The sequence below is a fragment of the Betta splendens genome, chromosome 9 (assembly GCF_900634795.4).
Source record: "Betta splendens chromosome 9, fBetSpl5.4, whole genome shotgun sequence".
Lineage (NCBI taxonomy): Eukaryota > Metazoa > Chordata > Actinopteri > Anabantiformes > Osphronemidae > Betta > Betta splendens.
Window position 1 is genome coordinate 5,691,317 of NC_040889.2, and position 24,869 is coordinate 5,716,185.

A 24,869-nucleotide genomic window follows, 5' to 3' on the forward strand; every position below is an offset into this window, starting at 1 on the left:
TTATCTACAGAGCAGGTGACTCAGGTGAGTTAGATAGACAGGATCTTTTGTTTGGAGCCGTGTCTCTTTTCCCCATTACCAGATGCTCGAAGCACTCGTCGATGATCTCGAAACTTTCTTCGGTGTTATCCAGAACGGTAAGATGGTTGATTGTTTTCGGTAGATTGAAGTAGTTATTTATATATATTTATTGGTGGATAGTTTATTGCGCTGTTGTTTACTGTTGGTGTTGCATCGCCTTGTTGAATTTCTTGTGCTGTTCTCGCAGAGTCTCGCGTTCTCTCACAGCATCGCGTCTCTAAAACTGCTCCCCCTGCACTTGTTCAAATATGCAGTGGAAAAAATGAGGAGCAAGAGCAGTCAGTGCTTGGTAAAAGAGTAGTGAAAAAGACTTACAGCACCTGGGATTCCAAAGTGGTCTCCCTTCCAACTACTAACCAGGCCCAACCCTGCATATTCCAAGATCAGGTGAGATTGGACTGATGGAGGCCACTTTAACCTCACACCTATTAAAGATAGCTTTTTTTAGATTATTGCATTTCCTTTTGTGGTTTTAAATATTTTTAAATCGTTTTATATGTATATTTTATTTTGTACTGCTTTGTTTTTTGTCCTGAATGGTGTGGCCCCGAAAAGCACTGTGCTGGAAATTTGTGGAATAAAGGCAGATGAGAGAGTTGTCCTTTTGTGCGTTTTATTGAAATAATAAAGAAAATGAAAAATGAAGAAATGGAATCAAAGCCAGCTTGGAAGATCAGAACATACACCGCAGGGGTATAATGCTGAGATTACGTTCTCAGGTTGTCTCTGCCTTTTAACCCTTCTCCCAGGGCCCGGGGGAATCTCTCTCTGGACCAATCACATCACTTGCATCTCCTTATCTCACCGTGGGTGAAAATGTTTGCATTCTCACTCCTGCATCCTCTGTGTCTTGTTATCAAAAGGAAGGGACATCGAGCTTTAAAGACAAGATGCACTAGGTTTACGGCCTTGGGTCTGGTGAGGGATCAGTCAGTTAAACAGAGCATTAGATGTCAGCACTTGATGTGCAACTGAACCTTGAGAGGGAGAGAGATTGTTTGTATAAAAATGTTCAGTGCTGAGCCTAATCAACGGCACACATGGTTAATATACAGAATGGGAAAAGAACACATTACCCCAATTATCCCATTACAGGCACACATCCTGATATTCACTAGAAATCAACTCACAATTCATCAACATTCATATTAATTACTGTGCAATAACCCTTCCAAAGACCTCATACTCACTCTACCTGTACTGTACTACGATGTCCTGTGCCAACACAAACTGTTCTGTCGCTGTATACTCTCTAATCTGTACTTGCTGTTGTGTGAAGTACTTTCCCACTTTTTCACTGTGGGGCTATTAAGGTTTTTTAATAGGAATCATCAGGAACTGGTTTAATTAATGAATCTAAGATCTAACTCTCATTACGACACATCACACAGAGACACTGAGGAACCATGAGACCAGACTCCAAACCAAAATCCAGCATAAAGAGGTTCAGTGAATGTGGTGTTGAAGGTGTGAAGGTGGATCAGTTTGTCAGAGGAGACTTTGTAGAAGGACAGAGAACCAGCAAGACAGTCCACATACACTGATACTCTGTTAGACACAGAGGAGGAGATGAATGTTTCTATGTTACTGTGACAGACAGAGTAACCAACATCCTTAGAGCAGATCAGACTCCAGGACTGATCGTTGTATCCAAACACACAGTCTCTACTGCCATCTTTCCTTCTAATTCCTCTGTAACTCATTGATATACGAACTCTTCCTTCCCATTCAACCTCCCAGTAAAAGCGACCAGTCAGACCATTACTACACAGCAGCTGAGGCCAGTAGTTAAATCTGTCTAGATGATCAGGATATGACTCATCCTCCTCCACATATGACACCTTCCTGTTGTTGTCTGACAGTTGTAGCTTCATATTCAATGTATTTGTGTCGATGGTGAGTTGACAGAAATCTGATGGAGAGAACAAGATACAATCCAGCTGCAGTTTTTGATCTATCATCACTTTGATGATGACTCATGACAGTTTGAAGATCGTTGAATGTTGCTGATCTTAGTAAAAACACTTACACTTTCTCAGACCTGGTCTCAACCATCGGACTCCACCAGGCTCCACCCTGAAAGGAGGAGGGGGTCAGAGGCATGCAGACATGGACATTACATGGCTCTCACACACATATTGTTGTAGGATTGTGTTCAGATGGAGGCTTGTATGTAGGGATGGACATTCAGCAACAACTAAGGAGTTGGATCCTTATCCTGGAGCTTTGACTCCTCTGTTTCACTTCATCACTTTTGGTGTCAGACATCTGCTTTCAATCTCACTCTGTCACCACCAAAGTAATGTAACACCACAGGAAGCAAAGTCTGAATGTGTTTATTACCACACAGTCCAAGGTTAGGTTCTAAGTTCATAAAGCTCCACATCCCTACTTGGTCCTCCACCAGACACTGTGCGTAGTTGTGTACATACGTGAGAGTGTCCAGTCTCCAGTGTGGATTCTTGACTCCAGCAGACAGCAGCTCCACTCCTGAGTCTCCAAGATGATTGTAGCTCAGGTCCAGCTCTCTCAGATGGGAGGGGTTGGAGCTCAGAGCTGAGGCCAGAGATGCACAACCTTCCTCTGAGACCAGACAACCTGACAGCCTGCCAACACAACAACACAGAAAAGGCTGGATGTTTTTTATACAAATAACAATTACATACCACCTCTGACGTCACTAACAGAGTCAGAGTTGTGATGGAAATTTTATTTTATCCCTTAATGTCGATTATTTTCATTATTAATGCCTTAATAATGATCCGTTTGTTTTTGATTCATGTTCATATTCATAAGTGTTGATCATATACATCCTTAAACATTCTATGTATTGTTCAAGTATATTGCTGCAAGCCTCTGAGCAAGAGGGGCCCTCAGTTATCTTTTGAGCAGAAGGCCTAGTTCTAATTTGATCACTCTGTGAGACAGTGTCTGACTGTCTGACTTCATGACTCTGTGATGTAGTGTTCGACTTAGACAAGGAACAGAATGCTCCTTGAGTGAGGCCTTCCTCTTTTGTCACCTTTGCTCATGTAGACTTGGCAAATTGTCCTGAGGTTTGAGCTCATGTGTGGAGGTTTTGTGTTATCTGTAGGCTTTAAAACTCGGGACAGGAGGAAGAAGTTTTCAAAGAACCTTGGTGTGCACTTTGTGTGAGCATCAACTTGTTTTCTCCACCCGGGTGCCTTTCTTTTCTTTTACCTATTCTTTCCCTTTTTTTATTTTTCTACATGCATATGCAGAAGTAAATTCACAAAGACAACTTTTTGAATTCTTCTTTTCATTGAGTCGTCAGGAGCTTTCGTGGTATTTTTTTTCCACAACAGAGTCAAACCTGGAGTGAAATAAACTAAATGTAAAGTAGGTTGGTTCAAGCTTTCACATAAAACGTTTTCAATAAGTATTTTAGTTTGTAGTTCGTTTGTAGTGACAAAACTGATTTCAGACTGTGCAAAACAAACAACTACGTTTAAAAAAGCTTTATTGCCGGATGATGGGGAAATTGCCATGACAAATAATACAGAAAACATTACTGTAGAAACACAATTGTTGTAGGAGCCAATATTATCTTTACCATACTGTTTTATTAATGTTGTTGCTTCTTATTTGGCAGTGCAGGGTGATGTGGGGGCGAAGTCAATGGTAGGTGACTTGGAACGCTACTAAAGTAACGTGCCCAGGTGTATGACAATGGTATGTTTTACCGCTATGCCACTCTAAAGCTACTGTAAGAAGTCAAGAAGTTAATTGTGTATGGACAATAAACTTAAACCTGCTGCAACGCATTATGTCTATGACATCATTTATTGCCAGGACCCGCTGTCATCAGCAGCGACTATGTAAGGTGTAGATAGTTGCTACAATTGGTAAAGGCAAAAAACAGGGTGAGAACTCCACAGGTTGTCAACATTATGTATACAGTACGTGACAATGAAATAAAGTGACTGAGGTATTAAAGTGACTGTTGTAATTGCCCTGGTAATGTAGTGTGCATGTGGCAGTGTGGTGGAAATGTGCACTATATTATTATTGTTTATTATAAAGTCTGACAGAAGCAAGGGAAAGACCTGTGGAATCTCTCCTTCCCACAGCAAGGGTGGATCAGTCTGTCTCTGCATCTGCTCTCCAGGACAGACAATGTGTCTTGCAGTGGGTAAGACCTGTGGTCCAGCATAGATTTAAGTTTTGCCAGAACCCTTCTGGCTTCCACCTCTCTCACCGACTCCAGAGTGCAGCCCAGGATAGAGCTTGACTTCTTAATGACCTTGTCCAGCTTCTTCCTCTCCCTCTCTGTGATGTTGCTGTTCCAGCAGACCACACCGTACAGGATGGCCGATGAAGCCACAAAATCATAAAAGGTCCTAAGGAGTATTCCCTTTATTCAAATGACCTCAGTCTCCTTGGGAGACTTGCCCTTCCTGTACTGTACAGGAAGGGCAAGTAGTCTGTGTTGGTAGTCCAGTTAAGCTTGTAGTTTAGGTAAACACCCAGGTACATATAGTGGTAGAGGTTCAAAGTGACTAGCGTTTATACTGCAGTAACGTCGCGTTGCCACGGTGCAGCGAGTGCGTCGCTGACTAAAGATTTTTAATCCTACAGTCGGCTGAAAAAAATCAGGACGTTAGTCTCGTTTCAACCACCAGGTGGCGCAGCGTTGATTAGAACCCTACAAAGCACTACAGCTTAACTCAGGTCGGACTGTTCATTTCTACCTGTAACACATATATTACACCAGTTCTATTTTACTATTAAGTTTTTACTATTAAGTATCTGTTGTGTGCTCAAATGTGGGGAGTATGAAGGGCAACAACTTTGCCCGTTGATGGCTTAGTTATTTTCTGTTCACTGCAAAGTTATATTTGTTCTGTGTGGTTTAGAACAGACCTGCGCCACAGCAGCAGAACGTTCTTGTTTTCATTCTCCTCAGCTTTTTCGTGTCTTTAACACTAGACTGCCTACGGAGCAGCCAACTCTCAGATTGGGAGGACTACCTACGAGGCAGTCAATTCGTACGCTGCCTTACCTGATCGGCGGCCATTGTTCTACTAACGGCCCGTTACCTGCGCACCACAGGGGGGAGGCACGCTAAGCCACTTCAACAAAACCTGTGTGAGTCTGTGTTTCTCAGTCCTGACACAGGCCTGACAGAGGCTGTGGTCCTCTCATGGAGACATGAAAACACACAGAACCAACACTGGTACTGTGGGGCCCAAATAAGGCCCAATAGGTCTGAGGTCTGTCAAAAGGAAGCACGGAATCTTGTGTGTGAGCCTGTGTTCATCAGCCCTGCCACAGGCTGTGCTGTGGTCCTTTCATGAAGACATGAAAACACACAGAACCAACACTGGTACTGTGGGGCCCAATAGGCCCAAATAAGGCCCAATAGGTCTGAGTTCTGTCAGAAGGAAGCACAGAATTTTGTGTGAGCCTGTGTTCACCAGCCCTGTCACAGGCTGTGCTGTGGTCCTCTCATGAAGACATGGAAACACACAGCAAAAACACTGGTACTTTGGGGCCCAATAGGCCCAAATAAGGCCCAATAGGTCTGAGGTCTGTCAGAAGGAAGCACAAAATCTTGTGTGTTCCTGTGTGTTTCTGTTACAGAAAGGAGAGCGCGCCCACTTGTATTCAATGCATGTAAATGAGTCTGCTCACCCACAGAGCGAGTGAAGCTGCTTCTCTCAAGTACTGGAATGGGCCACATTGGAGTTCAGACTCTGTCAGTAAAAATTATTGTATGTTTCACTGTGAAAAAAAAGACATAAAAGGAAAAAAGTTGCAGGTCTGCTCCTGTGTGTTTCTGTTACAGAAAGGAGCGCGCGCCCACTTGTATTCAATGCATGTAGATGAATTTAACCACAACAGCTAGCTTCATAGCTCACTTGGTAGAGCGCTTGTCTTGAGATTGAAAGGTTGATGGTTTGATCCCTGGCCTGGGCTCTAATGATGAAACTATATTTTTTTGCTCTGAAAAGAGCAGTAAGTAATTGAAATGTATTTACTCACTTTGTATTATTAATTTTTACTTATTCATCCGCTGCTTCCAGGGTTTTCTGTTGTCATGTTTATTTAGTGTGTGTTTTTGGTTGGGTCACATGCCTCTTATTATTTGCATTTGTGTAAAAATGTTTTTTTTTATTAACAAATGTCCTAAAAGAAAGCACCTCGGGTGTGTTGATGTCTCTCTGAGATGGCAAAGTGAAACAGAGGTTCACACAAGTTTTGTTGAAGTCGGTCAGTTCCCCCCACCACAGCTCCCAGCTCCCCCCTGTGGTGGCCCTTTTACGTAACAAAGGGAGCAATTCACACCTGAGTTGGGATGTCAGGTATACCTTCGCAGAGTTTTGACTGCCCTTTAGGTTCATGAGGGGAGTAAAACAATCCAGGCATGCTAGATAGCAGGCATCTCTTAAGAATATGTACACACCTACCGCTCTAACATCTGATAAAACATATTGGCTTCACATAATTCCATGATTATGGGTCGCGGTTTATTTTATATAATTTGAATGCGCATGGCCAAGTAAAGACGTAGAGCGCAGTCCATTTGCGATTACAGCCACTTACTTAGTTTTAAACTTTCACAACTTGTTAATGAATGTTTTCTAATAGTCGTAGATTTTATGTAAATAATCATAGGAATTTGATTTACAGCAGTTGTCGATCGTAACTTTGACAGGACGCCAGAAATCAGCAGATCTACAGCGACGCGTTACAACATGTTTGTTCGTACCGTTTACTCTGTGTCTGCAGAACTGCAGTTTGACTTGTTTTGACTGCGTGTTTCATTGTAACTGAGTGGCTGAGATCAATCGTAATCAGCGTACATTTCAACAGTTTTCATTGCGATGAGCGGATTTTACTCAAAGCACCGCTTTACAAACCAATAAACCAGGCAAAAATATTTGTTTTTTTACCAAAAGACACGGAACTGGAGTTTTTGAGATTACTTATTCCTGATATTACTTGAGATTACTTAATCGGCCCGTGCACGTTTGAACATTTTCATTTCCCATCCGTCCATCCAGCCCCTTTTCCGGCGTTTTCGTTTCTCTTGTGATGAGCGGCAATCCATCCGCCTTCACCGACTTCTCTTTTCTCTTGCTATGGGCGGCAAACAGATTTGAATAAAAGCACCGCCTTACAAACCAATAAACTGAGCAAAAATATTTTTAACAAAAACACACGGAATTTGATTTAAAACTGTTTTTTCGTTTAGAGAAAAACAAAAAACAAAAAACTCTGCTTTTAACTTTTAATCGAAGCTTATCCCTGGATGCCCCGCGGGGCAGCAGTCTTAGCAGAGAGCTCCAGACTACCGCTCAAATGACACACGAGATCGAATGATATGTGATGTGTTTCATACTCAGATGACTTGGATCTGAGTTCGACCAAGCCTTTGTTTGTCTCATGTTTGCTCACAGTCGCAAAGGTAAACTTCACACCCCTTCCCCCTCCTCCGTAGAGGCGCCTAGACATGCAAATGTGTTGCTGCCACTCGATCAGCAGGTGAGAAATACTTCAGCTCCAGGACAAAGCTCCGTAGGAGACTGGGCAGCATTGGGCGGCGTGATCAGCTGCAGGTCTAAGACTCATTATTGCAGCAAGTAGTTTGTTCTACATAAACGTAAACGTATGTATTTATCTTAGCTTTCTGGTCTAATTTATTTGTAGCACTTCGACATTTGTTTAAAATATGCAGTGCATTTTAAATTGAAAATACTATAATTATTATTTATCACCTTCATTGTAAACACAGTATTAATTGCACAATTTGGACCGGCAATGTTTTGCGCATCTTCCATAATAATCATGGATAATCAAGGAAGAAACTGCAGTTCATAGATGTTATTCAGGGACGGTTTGATAAAGATTCAGTGTGTTTTTCAACTGAACTGTCAGCCAAGCTACGTGCATTATCAAATGAATGCGCCTGGCAGCGGGGAAGACATCAACTCTATTCAGTCGCTCTTCAGTCGCTGCTGCCGTCTCCTCCCTAGTTCACACACCTTAAAGCGTCCTAACCAATGAATGTGTTTCCAGATTGACTGGTGATGCCGCACGGGTTGCTCTCAGTTACAGCAGCTGTCTAAGCAGGGAAAAGTGAGTTAGCTGTCCTTGTCGATGCCTTGACAATGTTTTATCATCTGTAAACGATCTGAACAGTTTTTATATTTTTACAAGGCGTAATATGACACATAAGTTTGATCGTTGCTCGTATTCCATATAAAAGAAAACAAGGACTGAATAGGTATGCTGTTATTTGCTACGATCTTCTGTCAATAAAATATAAAATGTTAAACCTTTGAGCCCTGACATTTATGTCTTCTGTGAATTAAAAAACAAATGTTGAATGCTCTCAAATTATATAATATTGCCGCCCTCCATTGCCGCCCTTTTTTTTCCCCATTGAAAACGTGGGTGTTACCAGTGGCCGACCCCTGATCTAGATCATCCTTATTCACTTTTTTAAATTGTAGTAGTGTTGTCACGATCTGGGTTTTTGTTTCCAGTTTTATTTTGAAAGGTCTGATTTTTTTCCATCTTGTCATGTTCCAGTTCTAGTTCCGCTTTTACTTTGAAGGACTTCCTGTTCATGTCACACCACAGCTGTGTTTTCCCTGTCACCACCGGTCCTCATTGCACACACCTGTCAATAATCAGTAGCAGTATATAGTCTCCATCTCACGCAATCTCCAGTTGCCAGATCGTTGGCTCACTCACCCATTCAGCGGGGTAACCGTTACCTTGCCGTGCTTTTGATCCTGTTTTGTACCTGACCACGTCTCCAGCCCAGCCTGTGATTATCCTGTCTGCCTGTGTGAGTTCTGACCCTTGCCTGTCTCTGACATCCGCCTGCCTTGTCCTTGTCTGTACTGCTGCCTTTGACCTACCCGTGTACCGACCTCTGCCTGTCCGACTATGTGGTGCCAAATGTAAAAGGAGCACCTATAACTAGTTTTCTCACATTTAACTAAATGACACATGTTTTCTCACATTTAGTTAAATTTGCAAAAGTCTAAATGTAAATGTTAAATGTAAATGTTAAATGTAAATGTTAAATGTTAAATGTAAATGTTAAATGTAAATGTTAAATGTTCGCCGAGTGTAAACTGAATATTCATGAATGGGCAAGTAGACTCTACCCTACCCTCAAACAGCGCTGGTCTCAGATCAGAGACGCGAACTCAATAACCTCAAACAGTGCGCGCAAACCCCGCCCACATCTGATCTGGAAACTTTTGTTATTAGCCTGGACGTAACTTCGGCTAGCTAGTATAGTTAGCCAACTAATTCTCCACCGGCGCCACAGAAATATTCTATTTAGACCTACTTAACTCCTCATTAATGGTGTTTACGACAGAACAGCAGTTTGAAGCAGAGCCTCAGCCCGCACACCTGCCGTTACAGCCCCTTCAATCTCCCCCAACGGGAGGGAGTCGGAGCTGGCGGCCATGATGGCTTCGACTTCAGGCTTCTCTTCAGTATTTTCGTGCACCGATCCAGAGTCAGATGTGGGTGGAGCTATGCGTACTGTTTGACGTGTTTGAGTCCGCGTCACTGATCTAGGATAATAGGGGGTCGAGTCTACTTAAATATTCAGTTCGATCATTTACATTTAACATTTACATTTAGATTTAACATTTAACATTTACATTTAAATTTAACATTTACATTTAGACTTTTGCACATTTAACTAAATGTGAGAAAACATGTTGTGTCATTTAGTTAAATGTGAGAAAACTAGTTATAGGTGCTCCTTTTACATTTGGCACCCCATATCCGACCCAGAGACACAATAAATCCTCTGAAGCCTCACGTCGTGTCGTCGCTGTGCATATGGGTCCTCCTCAGCGTGTTCCTGACAAGTGTAACATTAGTTAGTATTCCTTTTTATTTTTTTTATTTTATGTTTGGGAAACGTGGCATTTCAGCTACTGTGATTTTATTTGTAATTAACATTAGCTCCTACCTGCCCTTGTTGACGGGGGACAGGAAAAAGGTGACGCGCGTTGAGTAAGAGCGGCATAAAGAAAAAAGTGTAGATGTGCCGTACTGTCTTCCCGTGTGGTGCACTAAAGAAGAATAAAACGTAAAGAAAATTGTAGCGCGTACCAACAGGGAGAAATCAGGGTTACAGTAGCTTGTCTGCCACAAATTGAACGCTGCACGCGGGAGGGCGCACCGCTCAGCTTCTTATTTTTGGTTTTAAACTGCCGTAATTTGCCATAACTTACTTACGTACATAACTATACTAAATACTATAACTGTCCCCCACAGGCGACCAGTGGTTCGTAGTCTTGGGGATCCATGCACTAAATATTACAACGATGTTATCTCGTGGGTCAAATGATAATGATGAGACACTGTTTTTCCAATAATTAAAATTGAAAAGAGTGCTCCTGCTGAGACTCGAACCCAGGAAGAAAAAAATTACAGCCACACTCCTTAACCACTAGGCCAGCTGACACTTGGTAAAGTGATTGTTCTACAACAGGCTATATGACGATGTTTTATGTCTTCCCTCAGTTCCACCAGCACCGGCTTGCCAAGGCTTGTAGCCTCTGGCTGTACCTCTTGGGCATCGGTCTTTTCATTGCACCTCTCCCACACTGGATGCTCACTCACTCCGCCCTATGATTCGAGCCTTGTTCTCGCATCTCAGCCATTTTTTTCTTGTTCCAGTAGCCCAATTCTCGCCAAGGTGCTCTGGTTCCCCATGCCCAAGGACCCACACTGGATGCTTATTCGCTTATTCGCCCTAACCCGGGGTTCGGACCCCCCCCATGTATCCAAGTCCTGCGGACCCCCCCCCGTATCCAAGTCATATATATATATATATATATATATATATATATATATATATATATATATATATATATATATATATATATATATATATATATATATATATATACACACTCTATTCTCACCCTCCGCGGGTGGTCTCATCCACTTTCCAAGCTCGGGTCCTCTACCAGAGGCCAGGAAGCTTGAGGGTTCTGCGCAGTATCTTTGCTGTTCCTAGGACTGCACTTTTCTGGACTGAGATTTCGGATGTTTTTCCAGGGATCTGTTGTAGCCATTCCTCCAACCACAGGCACCACTGTGGCCTTCACCTTCCAAGCCTTCTCCAGTTCTTCTCTGAGCCCTTGGTATTTCTCTAGTTTCTCATGTTCCTTTTTCCTGATGTTGCCATCGCTTGGTATTGTCACATCCACCACTACGGCTTTCCTCTGCTCTTTATCCACCACCACAATGTCTGGTTGGTTCGCCATTACCATTCTGTCAGTCTGGATCTGGAAGTCCCACAGGATCTTGGCTCGCTCGTTCTCTACCACCTTGGTAGGGTTGAGGTGTTTCCCCACTTTGACCTTGGGGTTTCCAGTCCATACTCTGCGCAGATGTTCTGTATACTATGCCAGCCACTTGGTTATGGCGTTCCATGTATGCTTTGCCTGCCAGCATCTTACACCCTGCAGTTATGTGCTGGACCGTCTCTGGGGCCTCTTTGCACAGTCTACACCTTGGGTCTTGTCTGGTGTGGTAGATCTGGGCCTCTATGGCTCTGGTGCTCAGGGCCTGCTCCTGTGCAGCCAGGATGAGTGCCTCTGTGCTGTCCTTCAGCCCAGCCCTTTCAAGCCATTGGTAGGATTTGTTGAGATCAGCCACTTCAGTTATGTTCCGGTGGTACATCCCGTGCAAGGGCTTGTCCTCCCATGATGGTCCCTCTTCCAGCATCTCATCCTCTGTTCTCCACTGCCTGAGACATTCACTCAGCACGTCATCTGTCGGGGCCTTATCCTTGATGTACTTATGGATCTTGGATGTTTCATCCTGGATAGTGGCTCTCACGCTCACTAGTCCTCGGCCTCCTTCCTTGCGGCTAGCGTACAGTCTCAGGGTGCTGGATTTGGGGTGGAACCCTCCATGCATGGTGAGGAGCTTTCGTGTCTTAACATCTGTGGTCTGTATCTCTTCCTTTGGCCACCTTATTATTCCCGCAGGGTATCTGATCACTGGCAGAGCGTAGCTGTTTATTGCCCGGGATTTGTTCTTGCCATTGAGCTGGCTTCTTAGGACTTGCCTTACTCTTTGGAGGTATTTGGCTGTTGCCGCATTCCTTGTTGCCTGTTCAAGGTTGCCGTTTGCCTGTGGTATTCCAAGGTACTTGTAATTGTCCTTAATGTCTGCTATTCTTCTTTCTGGGAGTGAGACCCCTTCTGTGTGGATTACCTTGCCTCTCTTTGTCACCATCCTCCCACATTTTTCGAGTCCGAATGATATCCCGATGTCCAAGCTGTAGATCCTGGTGGTGTGGATCAGCGAGTCGATGTCTCGCTCACTCTTGGCGTACAGCTTGATGTCATCCATGTAGAGAATAAGAATAAGAATAAGAAAACCTTTAATAGTCCCGCAGTGGGGAAATTACCTCTCACAACAGCAGTACAGATGAGCAAGAATACAGGTACAGAACAGTTTGTGTTGGCACAGTACAAAGCAGTACAGTACAGTTAGAGTGAGTATGAGGTCATTGCAGGGTTATTGCACAGTAATGGGTATAAGATTTGTACCGGTAACAATATACATGATTGTTCACAGATTTACACAAATATTGTGCAGAGCAGGTTGCTATATAAACCACTGATGCAGTGGGTGAGTGACTGTGGTGGGATGTGGTCAACAGTTCTGATTGTACAGTCTGACAGCAGCAGGTAGGAAGGATCTACGATATCTCTCCTTCACACAGCGAGGGTGGATCAGTCTGCTACTGAAGCTGCTCTGCAGAGCAGACAGTGAGTCCTCCAGTGGGTGAGAGACCTGGTCCATGATGGATGTCAGTTTAGCCAGGACCCTTCTCTCACCCACCTCCTGCACCGTGTCCAGAGTGCAGCCCAGGACAGAGCTGGACTTTCTGATGATCCTGTCCAGTCTCTTCCTGTCCCTCGCTGTGATGCTGCTGCCCCAGCAGACCACCCCGTACAGGATGGCTGATGCCACCACAGAGTCATAGAAGGTCTTCAGGAGTGGCCCCTTCACTCCAAAAGACCGCAGTCTCCTCAGCAGGTAGAGTCTGCTCTGACCCTTCCTGTACAGTGCATCCGTGTTATGAGTCCAGTCCAGTTTATTGTTCAGATGCACTCCCAGGTACTTGAAAGAGTCCACTCTCTCAATGTCCCTTCCCTGGATGTGCATCGGTGGTATGACAGCAGGCTGCTGTCTGCGGAAATCCACCACCATCTCCTTCGTTTTCCCTGCATTGATCAGGAGGTGGTTCCGCTGGCACCAGTCCACAAAGTTCTGAGTGAGTCCTCTGTACTCTGCATCGTCATCATCGGTGATCAGTCCGACGATCGCAGAGTCATCAGAGAACTTCTGCAGAACACAGCTGTCCGTGTTGTGTCTGAAGTCTGACGTGTAGAGGGTGAAAAGGAAGGGGGCCAGTACAGTCCCCTGTGGGGCCCCCACACTGCAGGTCAGAGTGTCAGACACACAGTCCCTGGCTCTCACAAACTGAGGCCTGTTTGTGAGATAGTCCATAATCCACTCCGTCAGATGAAGGTCCACACCAGCCTCCTCCAGTTTGTGTTTCAGAAGCATCGGCTGGATGGTGTTGAAGGCACTGGAGAAGTCAAAGAACATGATCCTCACAGTGCTGCCGGGCTTCTCTAGGTGGGAAAGGGCTCGATGTAGGAGGAAGATGACAGCGTCGTCTACTCCTATGCCGTGTCGGTAGGCGAACTGCAGCGGGTCCAGGTAGGTTCCCACCGCAGAACGGAGGTTACCCAGGACCAGTCTCTCCAGTGTCTTCATCAGGTGTGATGTCAGAGCCACTGGTCTGAAGCTGCTGGGGTCTTTGGCGTGCGGTGTCTTGGGCACTGGTACCACGCAGGAGGTCTTCCAGAGCTGTGGTACCACCCTCAGCTTGAGGCTCAGGTTGAAGACATGCTCCATAACTCCACACAGTTCGCCTGCACAGGACTTAAGGAGTCTGGAGCTGATGCCGTCTGGTCCAGCTGCTTTCCTGGCCTTGATCTTCCTGAGCTCACTTCTCACCTGGGTGCTGGAGAAGGATAGGGGTGGAGGGAGTGTCTTAGTGTGGTGTGAAGTGAGGGGTTGAGGAAGTGACTCAGTGTGGTGTGAAGTGAGGGGGTGTGGTTGGGATGAGTCACCAGTCGTCAGGGCTGAGGGTAGAGGGCTTTGTGTAAAGGTGTGAAGGGCTGTGGGGGCTGGTAATCCAGTGGTATGAGGTGACAAGAGGTTCGGAGGCAGCTGCTGGGAGGTGTGACTGGGTGCTTGGTCAAACCTATTAAAGTGTGAGTTCAGCTCGTTGACCCAGCTCAGGTCCCCCTCAGCCTGTGGGTGTGGAGCTTTGAAGCCTGAGATGGTTTTAAGGCTTCTCCACACCTCACTGACATTGTTCTGCTTCTCCATCTTCCTCCTGTAGCTGGACTTCCCCTCACGGATTTTCCTCCTCAGCTCCTTCTGCACCCTCCTCAGCTCCTCCCTGTCCCCTGATTTAAATGCTCTCTTCTTCTCCTTTAGCAGAGCTTTAATATCAGGGGTGACCCATGGCTTGCTGTTGGTGAAACACCGAACCCGCCTGGTGGGAACAGTGTTTTCACAGCAGAAGTTTATGTAGTCCGTTACACAGGAGAGGAGGTGACTTATGGTGGCCCCGTTCCGGAGTCGGTATCCATAGCCAGTCTTGTTTATTATTTGGCTGAGGGGGTTCAGACCTATGCAGAACAGCAGTGGGGACAGTGCATCTCCTTGGTATATGCCACATTTGATGGATACTTGGGCAAGGTCTGCATCAGGTGTTGGGGAACCAGAGCACCTTGACGAGAAATGGGCTACTGGAACAAGAAAGAAATGGCTGAGATGCGAGAACAGAGAACTGTTGGAATGCTACTACTCAAGTAACCCTAGTCAGAGGGGTTACATGAAAAGAATGTGTGGCGAATGAGAACGGAGAAACCCACATTCAAGACTGACTGCGAAGCAACTAGTAGCTCAGTGTTCCAACATCCACAAACGGCAACTGCTATCACAACTTGAGATTGACGAGATACAACACAAATGCTACGGCAAGGGGGAGCCAGGACGCCAGGTCAGAGGGGAGGTTTCACCATCTCCCCAACCGGAAATTGGGTACGAAGCCCCAATGAGCACAGATACGCTGAGCGAGGCAGCGACTGACCTGAAAGATAAGATCATGGCGAGATTAAGGCTGGAAACTGAACAGTACTGGAAGGGTATATGGGAAAGGGAGGCATCACACAACAGTGATGCACAGTGGCTGGTGGATCTGAGGGAAGACCACAGCAACCTCCCTGAACAGAACCCAGTGACTATCACAGTGGCAGACATCCAACAAAGAGTCTCAGGTATGAAAAACTGGACAGCACCTGGCCCTGACATGATCCACGCCTACTGGCTAAAGAAGCTCACTGCAATCCACGAGCGCCTGGCAGCCCAAATGAACCAGCTGCTAAAGGATGGGACTCACCCTGAATGGCTAACCGAAGGGCGAACGATCCTGATAATGAAGGATCCCTCAAAGGGTGCAGTCCCATCCAACTACCGGCCAATAACCTGTCTCCCCACAACATGGAAGCTCATGTCAGGCATCATCGCAGCTAAGATAAGTGGGCACATGGGTCAATACATGAGCGAAGCACAGAAGGGCATTAGTAAGGATACCAGAGGAGCCAAACACCAACTCCTGGTAGACAGAACAGTCGCCCAAGACTGCAGAACGCGACACACCAACCTGTGCACAGCCTGGATCGACTACAAGAAAGCCTATGACTCAATGCCACACACATGGATCACTGAATGCTTGGAGCTGTACAACATCAACAGAACTCTAAGGGCCTTCATTGCAAACTCGATGAGGTTGTGGAGAACCACCCTTGAAGCCAATGGGAAGCCACTTGCCCAAGTATTCATCAAATGTGGCATATACCAAGGAGATGCACTGTCCACCAGGATCTACAGCTCGGACATCGGGATGTCATTCGGGCTCGAAAAATGTGGGAGGATGGTGACAAAGAGAGGCAAGGTAACCCACACAGAAGGGGTCTCACTCCCAGAAGGAACAATAGCAGACATTGAGGACAATTACAAGTACCTTGGAATACCACAGGCAAACGGCAACCTTGAACAGGCAACAAGGAATGCGGCAACAGCCAAATACCTCCAACGAGTAAGGCAAGTCCTAAGAAGCCAGCTCAATGGCAAGAACAAATCCCAGGCAATAAACAGCTATGCCCTGCCAGTGATCAGATACCCTGCGGGAATAATAAGGTGGCCAAAGGAAGAGATACAGACCACAGATGTTAAGACACGAAAGCTCCTCACCATGCATGGAGGGTTCCACCCCAAATCCAGCACCCTGAGACTGTACGCTAGCCGCAAGGAAGGAGGCCGAGGACTAGTGAGCGTGAGAGCCACTATCCAGGATGAAACATCCAAGATCCATAAGTACATCAAGGATAAGGCCTCGACAGATGACGTGCTGAGTGAATGTCTCAGGCAGTGGAGAACAGAGGATGAGATGCTGGAAGAGGGACCATGCTCCACCGCTGGTTGTCTAGGTGGTGTCCTGCAAACGATGTGGGCTTTGTGGCTAATTGGAGCACTTTTTGGGGAAAACCTGGGCTGATTAGAAGAGACGGCGTCCATCCCACGTTGAACGGAGCCTCTCTGCTTTCTAGTAATATGGCCATGTTGCTTAGTCCCCCCACTCCGTGACAACTCAGAGTGGAGCCCAGGACGCAGAGTTGCAGTCTTACACGCCTCTCTGCATGTTCTCTACAGCCGCGACCCACTCTTAGTCTTAGTTATCGCATAGAGACTGTGTCTGCTTCTCGACCACCTAAACTATACAAGTCACAAACAAATCAAAGAGGAGTGACTTACCAGAATTTAATAAACATCAAAACAGTTCCTCTTACAGAACAAAGTAATGGTAAGCTAATGAAGTGTGGTTTATTAAATATCAGATCTCTCTCATCTAAATCCTTTTTAATAAATGACTTGATAAGTGACCATCACATAGATCTGTTCTGTCTCACTGAAACCTGGCTGCAGCAGGATGAATATGTTACTTTAAATGAGTCGACTCCAATGAGTCACATCAACTATCATGTTCCAAAATGTACAGGTAGAGGTGGAGGAGTAGCAGCCATTTATAAATCAGATTTATTAATTACTCCTAAACCTAAACATAGTTATAACTCATTTGAGAGCCTCACTCTGAGCCTTTCTCACCCAGACTCTAAAACTCAGAAGCCAGTTGTATTTTGTATTGTTTACCGTCTTCCTGCTCCATATTCAGAGTTCTTAACTGAATTCTCTGAATTCTTATCTGACTTAGTTCTTAGCACAGATAAAGTCATTGTAGTGGGAGACTTTAACATTCATGTAGATGTTGACAGCAACTGTCTCAGCACTGCTTTTAACTCCTTAATAGACACTATTGGTTTTACACAGCAGGTAAATGAACCCACTCATCGTTTTAACCACACCCTAGATCTTGTCCTGACATATGGGGTTGAAATCGATAATTTAATAGTTCTTCCCCAAAACCCTCTGTTATCTGACCATTTCTTATTAACTTTTGAATTTAGTACAACTGACCCTATAACAGCTGGAAAGAAATGTTACTATAGCAGATGTTTATCTGACAATGCTGTTGCCAGATTCAAGCAGATGATTCCATCATCTTTTGCCTCAATGTCTTGTAGATACACAGAGAACAGTCACCTTAATCCTTATGAACAGGTTGACTGTCTTGTAGATGATGCTGCAGCTTCTCTACGTACAATGTTAGACACAGTGGCTCCTCTGAAGAAGAAGACAGTAAATCAGAGGAGGTTAGCTCCGTGGTATAACTCAGACATCCGCAGCCTAAAGCAAAGGACTAGACAACTAGAAAGACAGTGGCGTTCCAACAAAATAAATGTAAACTGCATTGCATGGAAGGACAGTCTAATGAAATATAAAAAAGCACTTTGTGCTGCTAGAAAAACATATTATTCCTCCCTAATTGAGGAAAACAAAAACAACCCCAGGTTTCTTTTCAGCACTATAGCCAGGCTGACAAAGAGTCATAGCTGTATTGAGTCTACCATCCCCTTAAATCTCAGCAGCAATGACTTTATGAACTACTTTACTAATAAAATTATCATCATTAGAAAAAACATTCAGCAGCGACTTCTTCCAAATGACAGAAAGCACTGTCTAGACCCATCAACTTTAAATTTATTAAATCCTCTGTCTTACCTAGACAGCTTCTCCCCCATAACTCATATGGAGTTAACCTCAATAATTAACTCTGCCAAGTCGTCCACTTGTCTTTTAGATCCAATCCCAACCAGATTACTCAAAGAAGTTCTACCTTTAATCAGCTCATCCTTATTAAATCAAATCAACCAATCTTTACAACTAGGCTATGTACCACAGGCTTTTAAGGTGGCTGTGGTCAAACCTCTATTGAAAAAACCAACCCTTGACCCTGGACAACTAGCCAACTATAGGCCCATTTCAAATTTACCCTTTATTTCCAAGATTCTGGAAAAAATCGTGGCTAAACAATTATCTGACCACCTTAGTGGGAATAACCTGTACGAAGTTTTTCAGTCAGGATTTAGAAAACATCATAGCACAGAAACAGCTCTGGTTAGAGTCACTAATGATCTTCTATTAGCTTCGGACAATGGTCTAGTTTCTGTCCTTGTCCTGTTAGATCTTAGTGCTGCATTTGATACAATTGATCATAACATTCTATTACAGACACTAGAACATAGAATCGGGATTAATGGAACAGCATTGGGATGGTTTAAATCCTATTTGTTGAACAGATTCCAGTTTGTTCATGTTAATGATAAATTCTCCACACGCACAAGGATTAGCTATGGAGTTCCACAGGGTTCTGTGCTGGGTCCAATTCTGTTTAGCCTATACATGTCTCCTCTAGGTGAGATTATTAGAAAGCATTCTATTAATTTTCATTTTTACGCAGATGATACTCAGCTATACATGTCCTTGGAACCAAATGAAACAGATCAACTAGTCAAAATTCAGGGTTGTTTAAAAGACATCAAATCCTGGATGTCCCAAAACTTCCTTCAACTAAACTCAGATAAAACCGAGATTCTTATTGTTGGGCCTAAAAATCTGAGAGAGACACTATTGAGTCAGATAGCCACCCTGGATGGCATAACATTAGCTTCAGATTCTACTGTGAGGAACCTTGGTGTCATGTTTGACCAGGATCTCTCTTTTACATCATACATTAAACAAATCTCCAGAACCGCCTACTTCCACCTTAGAAATATAGTTAAAATCAGAAGCATCCTCTCTCAGAGCGATGCAGAGAAACTGATCCATGCATTTGTTACCTCTAGGCTGGACTACTGTAACTCCTTACTCATAGGATGTCCTAACAGCTCCTTAAAAAGCCTACAGCTCATTCAAAATGCTGCAGCCAGAGTTCTGACAGGACTTAGAAAGAGAGATCACATTTCTCCTACATTAGCTTCTCTGCACTGGCTGCCTGTAAAATGTAGGATAGAATTTAAAATTATCCTACTCACATACAAAGTACTCAATGATAAAGCTCCTTCTTATCTTAAAGACCTTATAGTTCCTTATGCTCCCAGCAGAACACTTCGTTCTCAGAGCGCTGGGCTACTTGTGGTTCCTAGAGTGTTTAAATGTAGAACAGGGGGCAGAGCTTTTAGCTACCAAGCTCCTCTCCTCTGGAACCAGCTCCCTCTTCAGGTTCGAGAAGCTGACACACTCTCCACCTTTAAGATTAGGCTTAAAACCTTCCTCTTTGATAAAGCTTATAGTTAGAGATGGTTCGGGTCACTGGCAATTATTGTTAGTCACAGGAACCATCTCTTAGTTAAGCTGCAATAGACATAGACTGCTGGGGGACTTAATTTATACACTGAGCTCCTCTGTTTCCTTCTACCTCCTCTGTCCCATAACCTCCCATCATTGTCCCATGTTTAACTAACCTTGTCTCTTTCTGTCCAGTAGTTGTGCTTCTCTCCTCCCCCCCCCCCCCCCCCCCCCCCCCCCCCCCACTCTTTCTCCCTCTCTGTCCTCACCTACAGGTATCATTGGACTCAAAGTTTGGTGTCTGTAATGGGCAGCTGCGGATCCAACCATTCTGCCTGCGTCCAGTCCCTGGTCCTACCATCCTGCCTATGCTCTGTTGTTGCTTGTTGTTGCTTGTTGCTGTGCTTTTCTATCTCTCTATCCTCTCACCCCAACCGGTCGAGGCAGATGGCCGCCCACATCCAGTCTGGTTCTGCTGGAGGTTTCTTCCTCGTTAGAGAGGGAGTTTTTCCTCTCCACTGTTGCTGTCAAATTAAATGCTTGCTGTATGTGGGATTTGTTGGGTTTAGTTGTGTGAGGTTTTAAACCTTACTTTGTAAAGTGCCTTGAAATAACTTTGTTGTGATTTGGCGCTATATAAATAAAATTTAATTGAATTGAATTGAATTGAATGATGGGAGGACAAGCCCTTACACGGGATGTACCACCGGAACATAACTGAAGTGGCTGATCTCAACAAATCCTACCAATGGCTTGAAAGGGCTGGGCTGAAGGACAGCACAGAGGCACTCATCCTGGCTGCACAGGAGCAGGCCCTGAGCACCAGAGCCATAGAGGCCCAGATCTACCACACCAGACAAGACCCAAGGTGTAGACTGTGCCCCTGAGACGGTCCAGCACATAACTGCAGGGTGTAAGATGCTGGCAGGGAAAGCATACATGGAACGCCATAACCAAGTGGCTGGCATAGTATACAGGAACATCTGCACAGAGTATGGACTGGAAACCCCAAGGTCAAAGTGGGAAACACCTCCCAAGGTGGTAGAGAACGAGCGAGCCAAGATCCTGTGGGACTTCCAGATCCAGACTGACAGAATGGTAATGGCGAACCAACCAGACATTGTGGTGGTGGATAAAGAGCAGAGGAAAGCCGTAGTGGTGGATGTGGCAATACCAAGCGATGGCAACATCAGGAAAAAGGAACATGAGAAACTAGAGAAATACCAAGGGCTCAGAGAAGAACTGGAGAAGGCTTGGAAGGTGAAGGCCACAGTGGTGCCTGTGGTGATTGGAGCACTGGGGGCAGTGACCCCCAAATTGGAGGAATGGCTACAACAGATCCCTGGAATAACATCCGACATCTCAGTCCAGAAAAGTGCAGTCCTAGGAACAGCAAGGATACTGCGCAGAACCCTCAAGCTTCCTGGCCTCTGGTAGAGGACCCGAGCTTGGAAAGTGGATGTGACCACCCACGTGGGGTGAGCAGGGAGTTTTTATATATATATAATATGCAGGCAGGATAGTTCAATCAGTATAGTCGTATAGTATAGTATAGTGTATATATATATACATATACATAGCTTTATAACTGTAAAGTGTCCAGGTTTGCACCATCGCACATTAACAAACACAGCCAGGTCTCTTCCTTTCCTCTTTCCATTGTTCTGTCCGCATGTGGCAGATGAAAGTTATCCAGAGAAACAGCCGAGTCAGGCATGTGTGGGGTCAGCCACGTCTCCATGAGCAACATGATGCTGCTCTGTCTTTATTGGTTGATGTCTTATGAGCGCGACAAGCTTGTCAGTTTTGAGCTTGTCAGAGATCGATTTAACGTTCCCCATGATCATGGAGGGGGGGGGGGGGGGGGGCAGGTCTAAAGCAGTCCTAAAGTTTCCTACCAGCGTGATAGCATCTGCGTGTCCTCCTCCGGGAAAATGTGTCTGTCTCTGGGAAACACAACGTGCGTGTGGTCCGATACACATTGTTGCAAAAAAAGGTTAATCCAAAGCTGAGAAAATAAACTACTGATTCCTGTGGAGTTGGGCTTTGTAAACAATACATACAGAAAAACACAAATTGTAGAGACAATTTAACTATAAAAGTTAGTAAAAAGAGTTTGAAGAACAACCAGCAGCTGACTCCGCCAGCGCCGTTGCCAAGCAACCTGAGTTTTCCTGTTTTGACTGAAAAAGGATAGAAAATAATGTTAAGCAGTTTATAGATTTATTCTACAATCAAGATTTGTTCTTTGTTTACCGTAATTTCCTATTTCTTTCCAGCACTTTAAACCCAGTGTCTTAAACAATTCTGTAGCTAATTTGTGGATTTTTACCGGCTTATAAGCTTCATGCTGCCGAGCTGTGTACACCTTGCACATCCGACTTAAAAGGTCCATGCACATGCAAAATTCACTTTTTGGACATTCTGGTACGTTTTTTCCACTCCCTGGGTCATATTAAGACACTCCTGGTGTGTTAGAAGTACGCCCCCTACTTATTTCACATTTTTGAGAGTTTATCCAATCCAGTTCAAGAACCTTTGTTTAAATTTGGTGGCCTCGATACGTCTGCATTTGCGCTGACCAATCACAGAACCAGCTTCGCCCCCCCCAGACAAACCTGGACCCCTAAATGTACCTGAAACATTTCGTTTCAGTCTCTCCAGGCACAGACAAAAGAATAAGTCACTCACTGCACAGTCTACCATAGGAGGTGGCGCTAATGCGCCTTTCTGTAGGTTGCCACTCGCCATTTAAAAGACAAAAGAAGAAGAAGTCACTCAGGTTGAAGAAGCGCCCACTTGCTGCTTCCCCAAACATAAGTACATGCTTGATACTTATTTGATGTATGTACTCCAGAAGTTTCTCTGTTTATAATGTTGCTTCCCTCCTGTGTAAGGAATGCTAATTGCTAGAACCGTTGCGTTACCACGCAATTTTGATGAGTCCAAGCCTCTCCAGCATTTCTCCGGTTCGAATCGTGTGATATTTGGTACTGAGGTCATTTACTCAGCTCACATTATAGCTGCTAGCGCGATAGTAGCGCAGCGTTAGCGGCTGGCGTTAGCGGCTGGCGTTAGCGGCTAGCGCTAGTAAGTTGTGAGAGTCAGCTGTGTTTCTAATTACTACCGAGCCTGTCGTGTGTATGTTGTAGCCCGAGTAGACCCGTGAATTTGGGTTATGGCAGGTTCTATCCAAGTCTAACATGTGTGTTGTCTAGTCAGCTACTTTATCTGTAAACGTGACATATTTTTTATATACAGACTGACACATGCCAGCTACCGAACGCGAGGAGGTTGCTTCTCAAACTGACACGCGGCTACCTTGTAGAAGACAAGGTAGCCGCATTTAACAACAGTATAATCATTTGTTGGCCAATATGCAGTTTTATTTGACAGAGATTTTGCATTTCACATTTCAGTAGTTCATAATATGATCTATATTATTGTCTATGTATTTACTCTGTATGCAGTTGGTCAACTTATTTTGATATTTTAGTCTGTTGACGGGTAATTTGTAACTCTAGTGTTATGGTGCAGATTATGTGGAAAATGTGATGTGACCATCTTCAATAGGACCTTGTAAACATCCCTGTCCTACCGGCCCTCTGAGCGGAATTTGAGCAACCTGATAGAAAGGAGGTCATTAATGTCATGTTAATCTTTAACAAACCAGCACTATAAAATAAGTTGAAAACTTGTCTGCTCCAAACATTAACATTAAAACTGATCTAACTACCTCTATTTATTGTTTAGATCTGTAAATGTTGTGAGATACATAGGAAATACTGGTCATTTCATTAATCTGCTATTCTATTCTTTATACCTTCTAGAGTGGTGTCAAGGAAAACAGCTGCATCCTCCATCTGTACAGCAGCTGCACCGCTTCTGATGTCTTCCAACATGTGAAGACAAAAAAGATCCTCACATCTCCCCAGCCAACTGCTCATGACTGTACCTGTTCCACTCCAGAAACTATGCTTTCTGTTACAAACACCCCCAAGACCAGACAGGACGGAACCCAAAAGCAGTAACAGGCGAGGATGGCAGAATACAAAACGATATTTATTATACTACACAAAACAGAGGGTCACTACAGAGTAGGAAAAAGGTTCATAAACTAAACTGAGGCGCACTGTGAAGCAGGACCAGACTAACTAAACAGAGGAATAATACTAAACAGAAGTAACTACCAAACAAAATCAGGACACAATAGGTCGCTGCACTGAGTAGCCAAATTAGGAGTAGTAGGGCTGTTTACAATCCACACTAAACAAAAAAACAACCGTCATGCAGGAAGCCAGATGCAAACAGAGAGTCCACCATAACGCACTGACAACTGGAGGAGTCTCCATCCTCCACTTAAATAGTCCCCCAGTTAATGATGTTCCCGGAAGAAAACAGTTACTCAGTGCCGCCCTCTGAGGTTGGGAGGAGACTCACAACACTTTCAACATAACTATGAATCCTACCCGTTCATTTTGTGGTCTGCAAATTGAACTGTGATGGTAACTTATCCAGCATTATAGTGCTGGTGCATTGGTTAAAAATAAAGTTGGCTTTGACTATTGCTGTTTCACTGAACTATTTTTGTATGTATATACCTAATGAGGGAAAACAGACAAATGTTTTAGAATATTTCAGCTTTTATTGAGGTATTGCCAAAAAAAACAATAATTTAGGTATTTCACAGGTGGTCTAAGTCCAACATAGGTGCCTTGTCCCTCAGGAAACACTGCCCTGATCCAGACCAGGGAAGGTGGGATGACTTGGACTCTTCGCCCTAGAAGTCCCCAGCACCAGCTGACAAGACTTCTAGGCTAGATACCTGCAACAACTTGAGATACACACAGATATATTACTAAAAAAAACAATAATTTCTATTTGTTATATATTATCACTTGATATATCATACACCTTACTAAAAGCAA

General features: G+C 44.4%; 1 protein-coding gene across 3 annotated transcripts in view; it reads right to left on the reverse strand.

The window, feature by feature from the left end:
* Window positions 1-1,067: 1,067 nt before the first annotated feature.
* The window catches only part of LOC114863092 (NLR family CARD domain-containing protein 3-like), a 40,780-nt gene continuing 16,978 nt past the window's right edge, over window positions 1,068-24,869 (reverse strand). For 2 of the 3 annotated variants that reach the window (XM_029163933.2, XM_055511720.1), the window contains one exon: window positions 2,199-2,687. In XM_029163933.2, the coding sequence (XP_029019766.2) occupies window positions 2,342-2,687 (346 nt within the window). In that variant the 3' untranslated portion in view covers window positions 2,199-2,341. Of the gene's footprint in view, window positions 1,994-2,110; window positions 2,158-2,198; window positions 2,688-24,869 lie in introns of those variants that run through there. The other variant, XM_055511721.1, reaches the window with a different exon arrangement.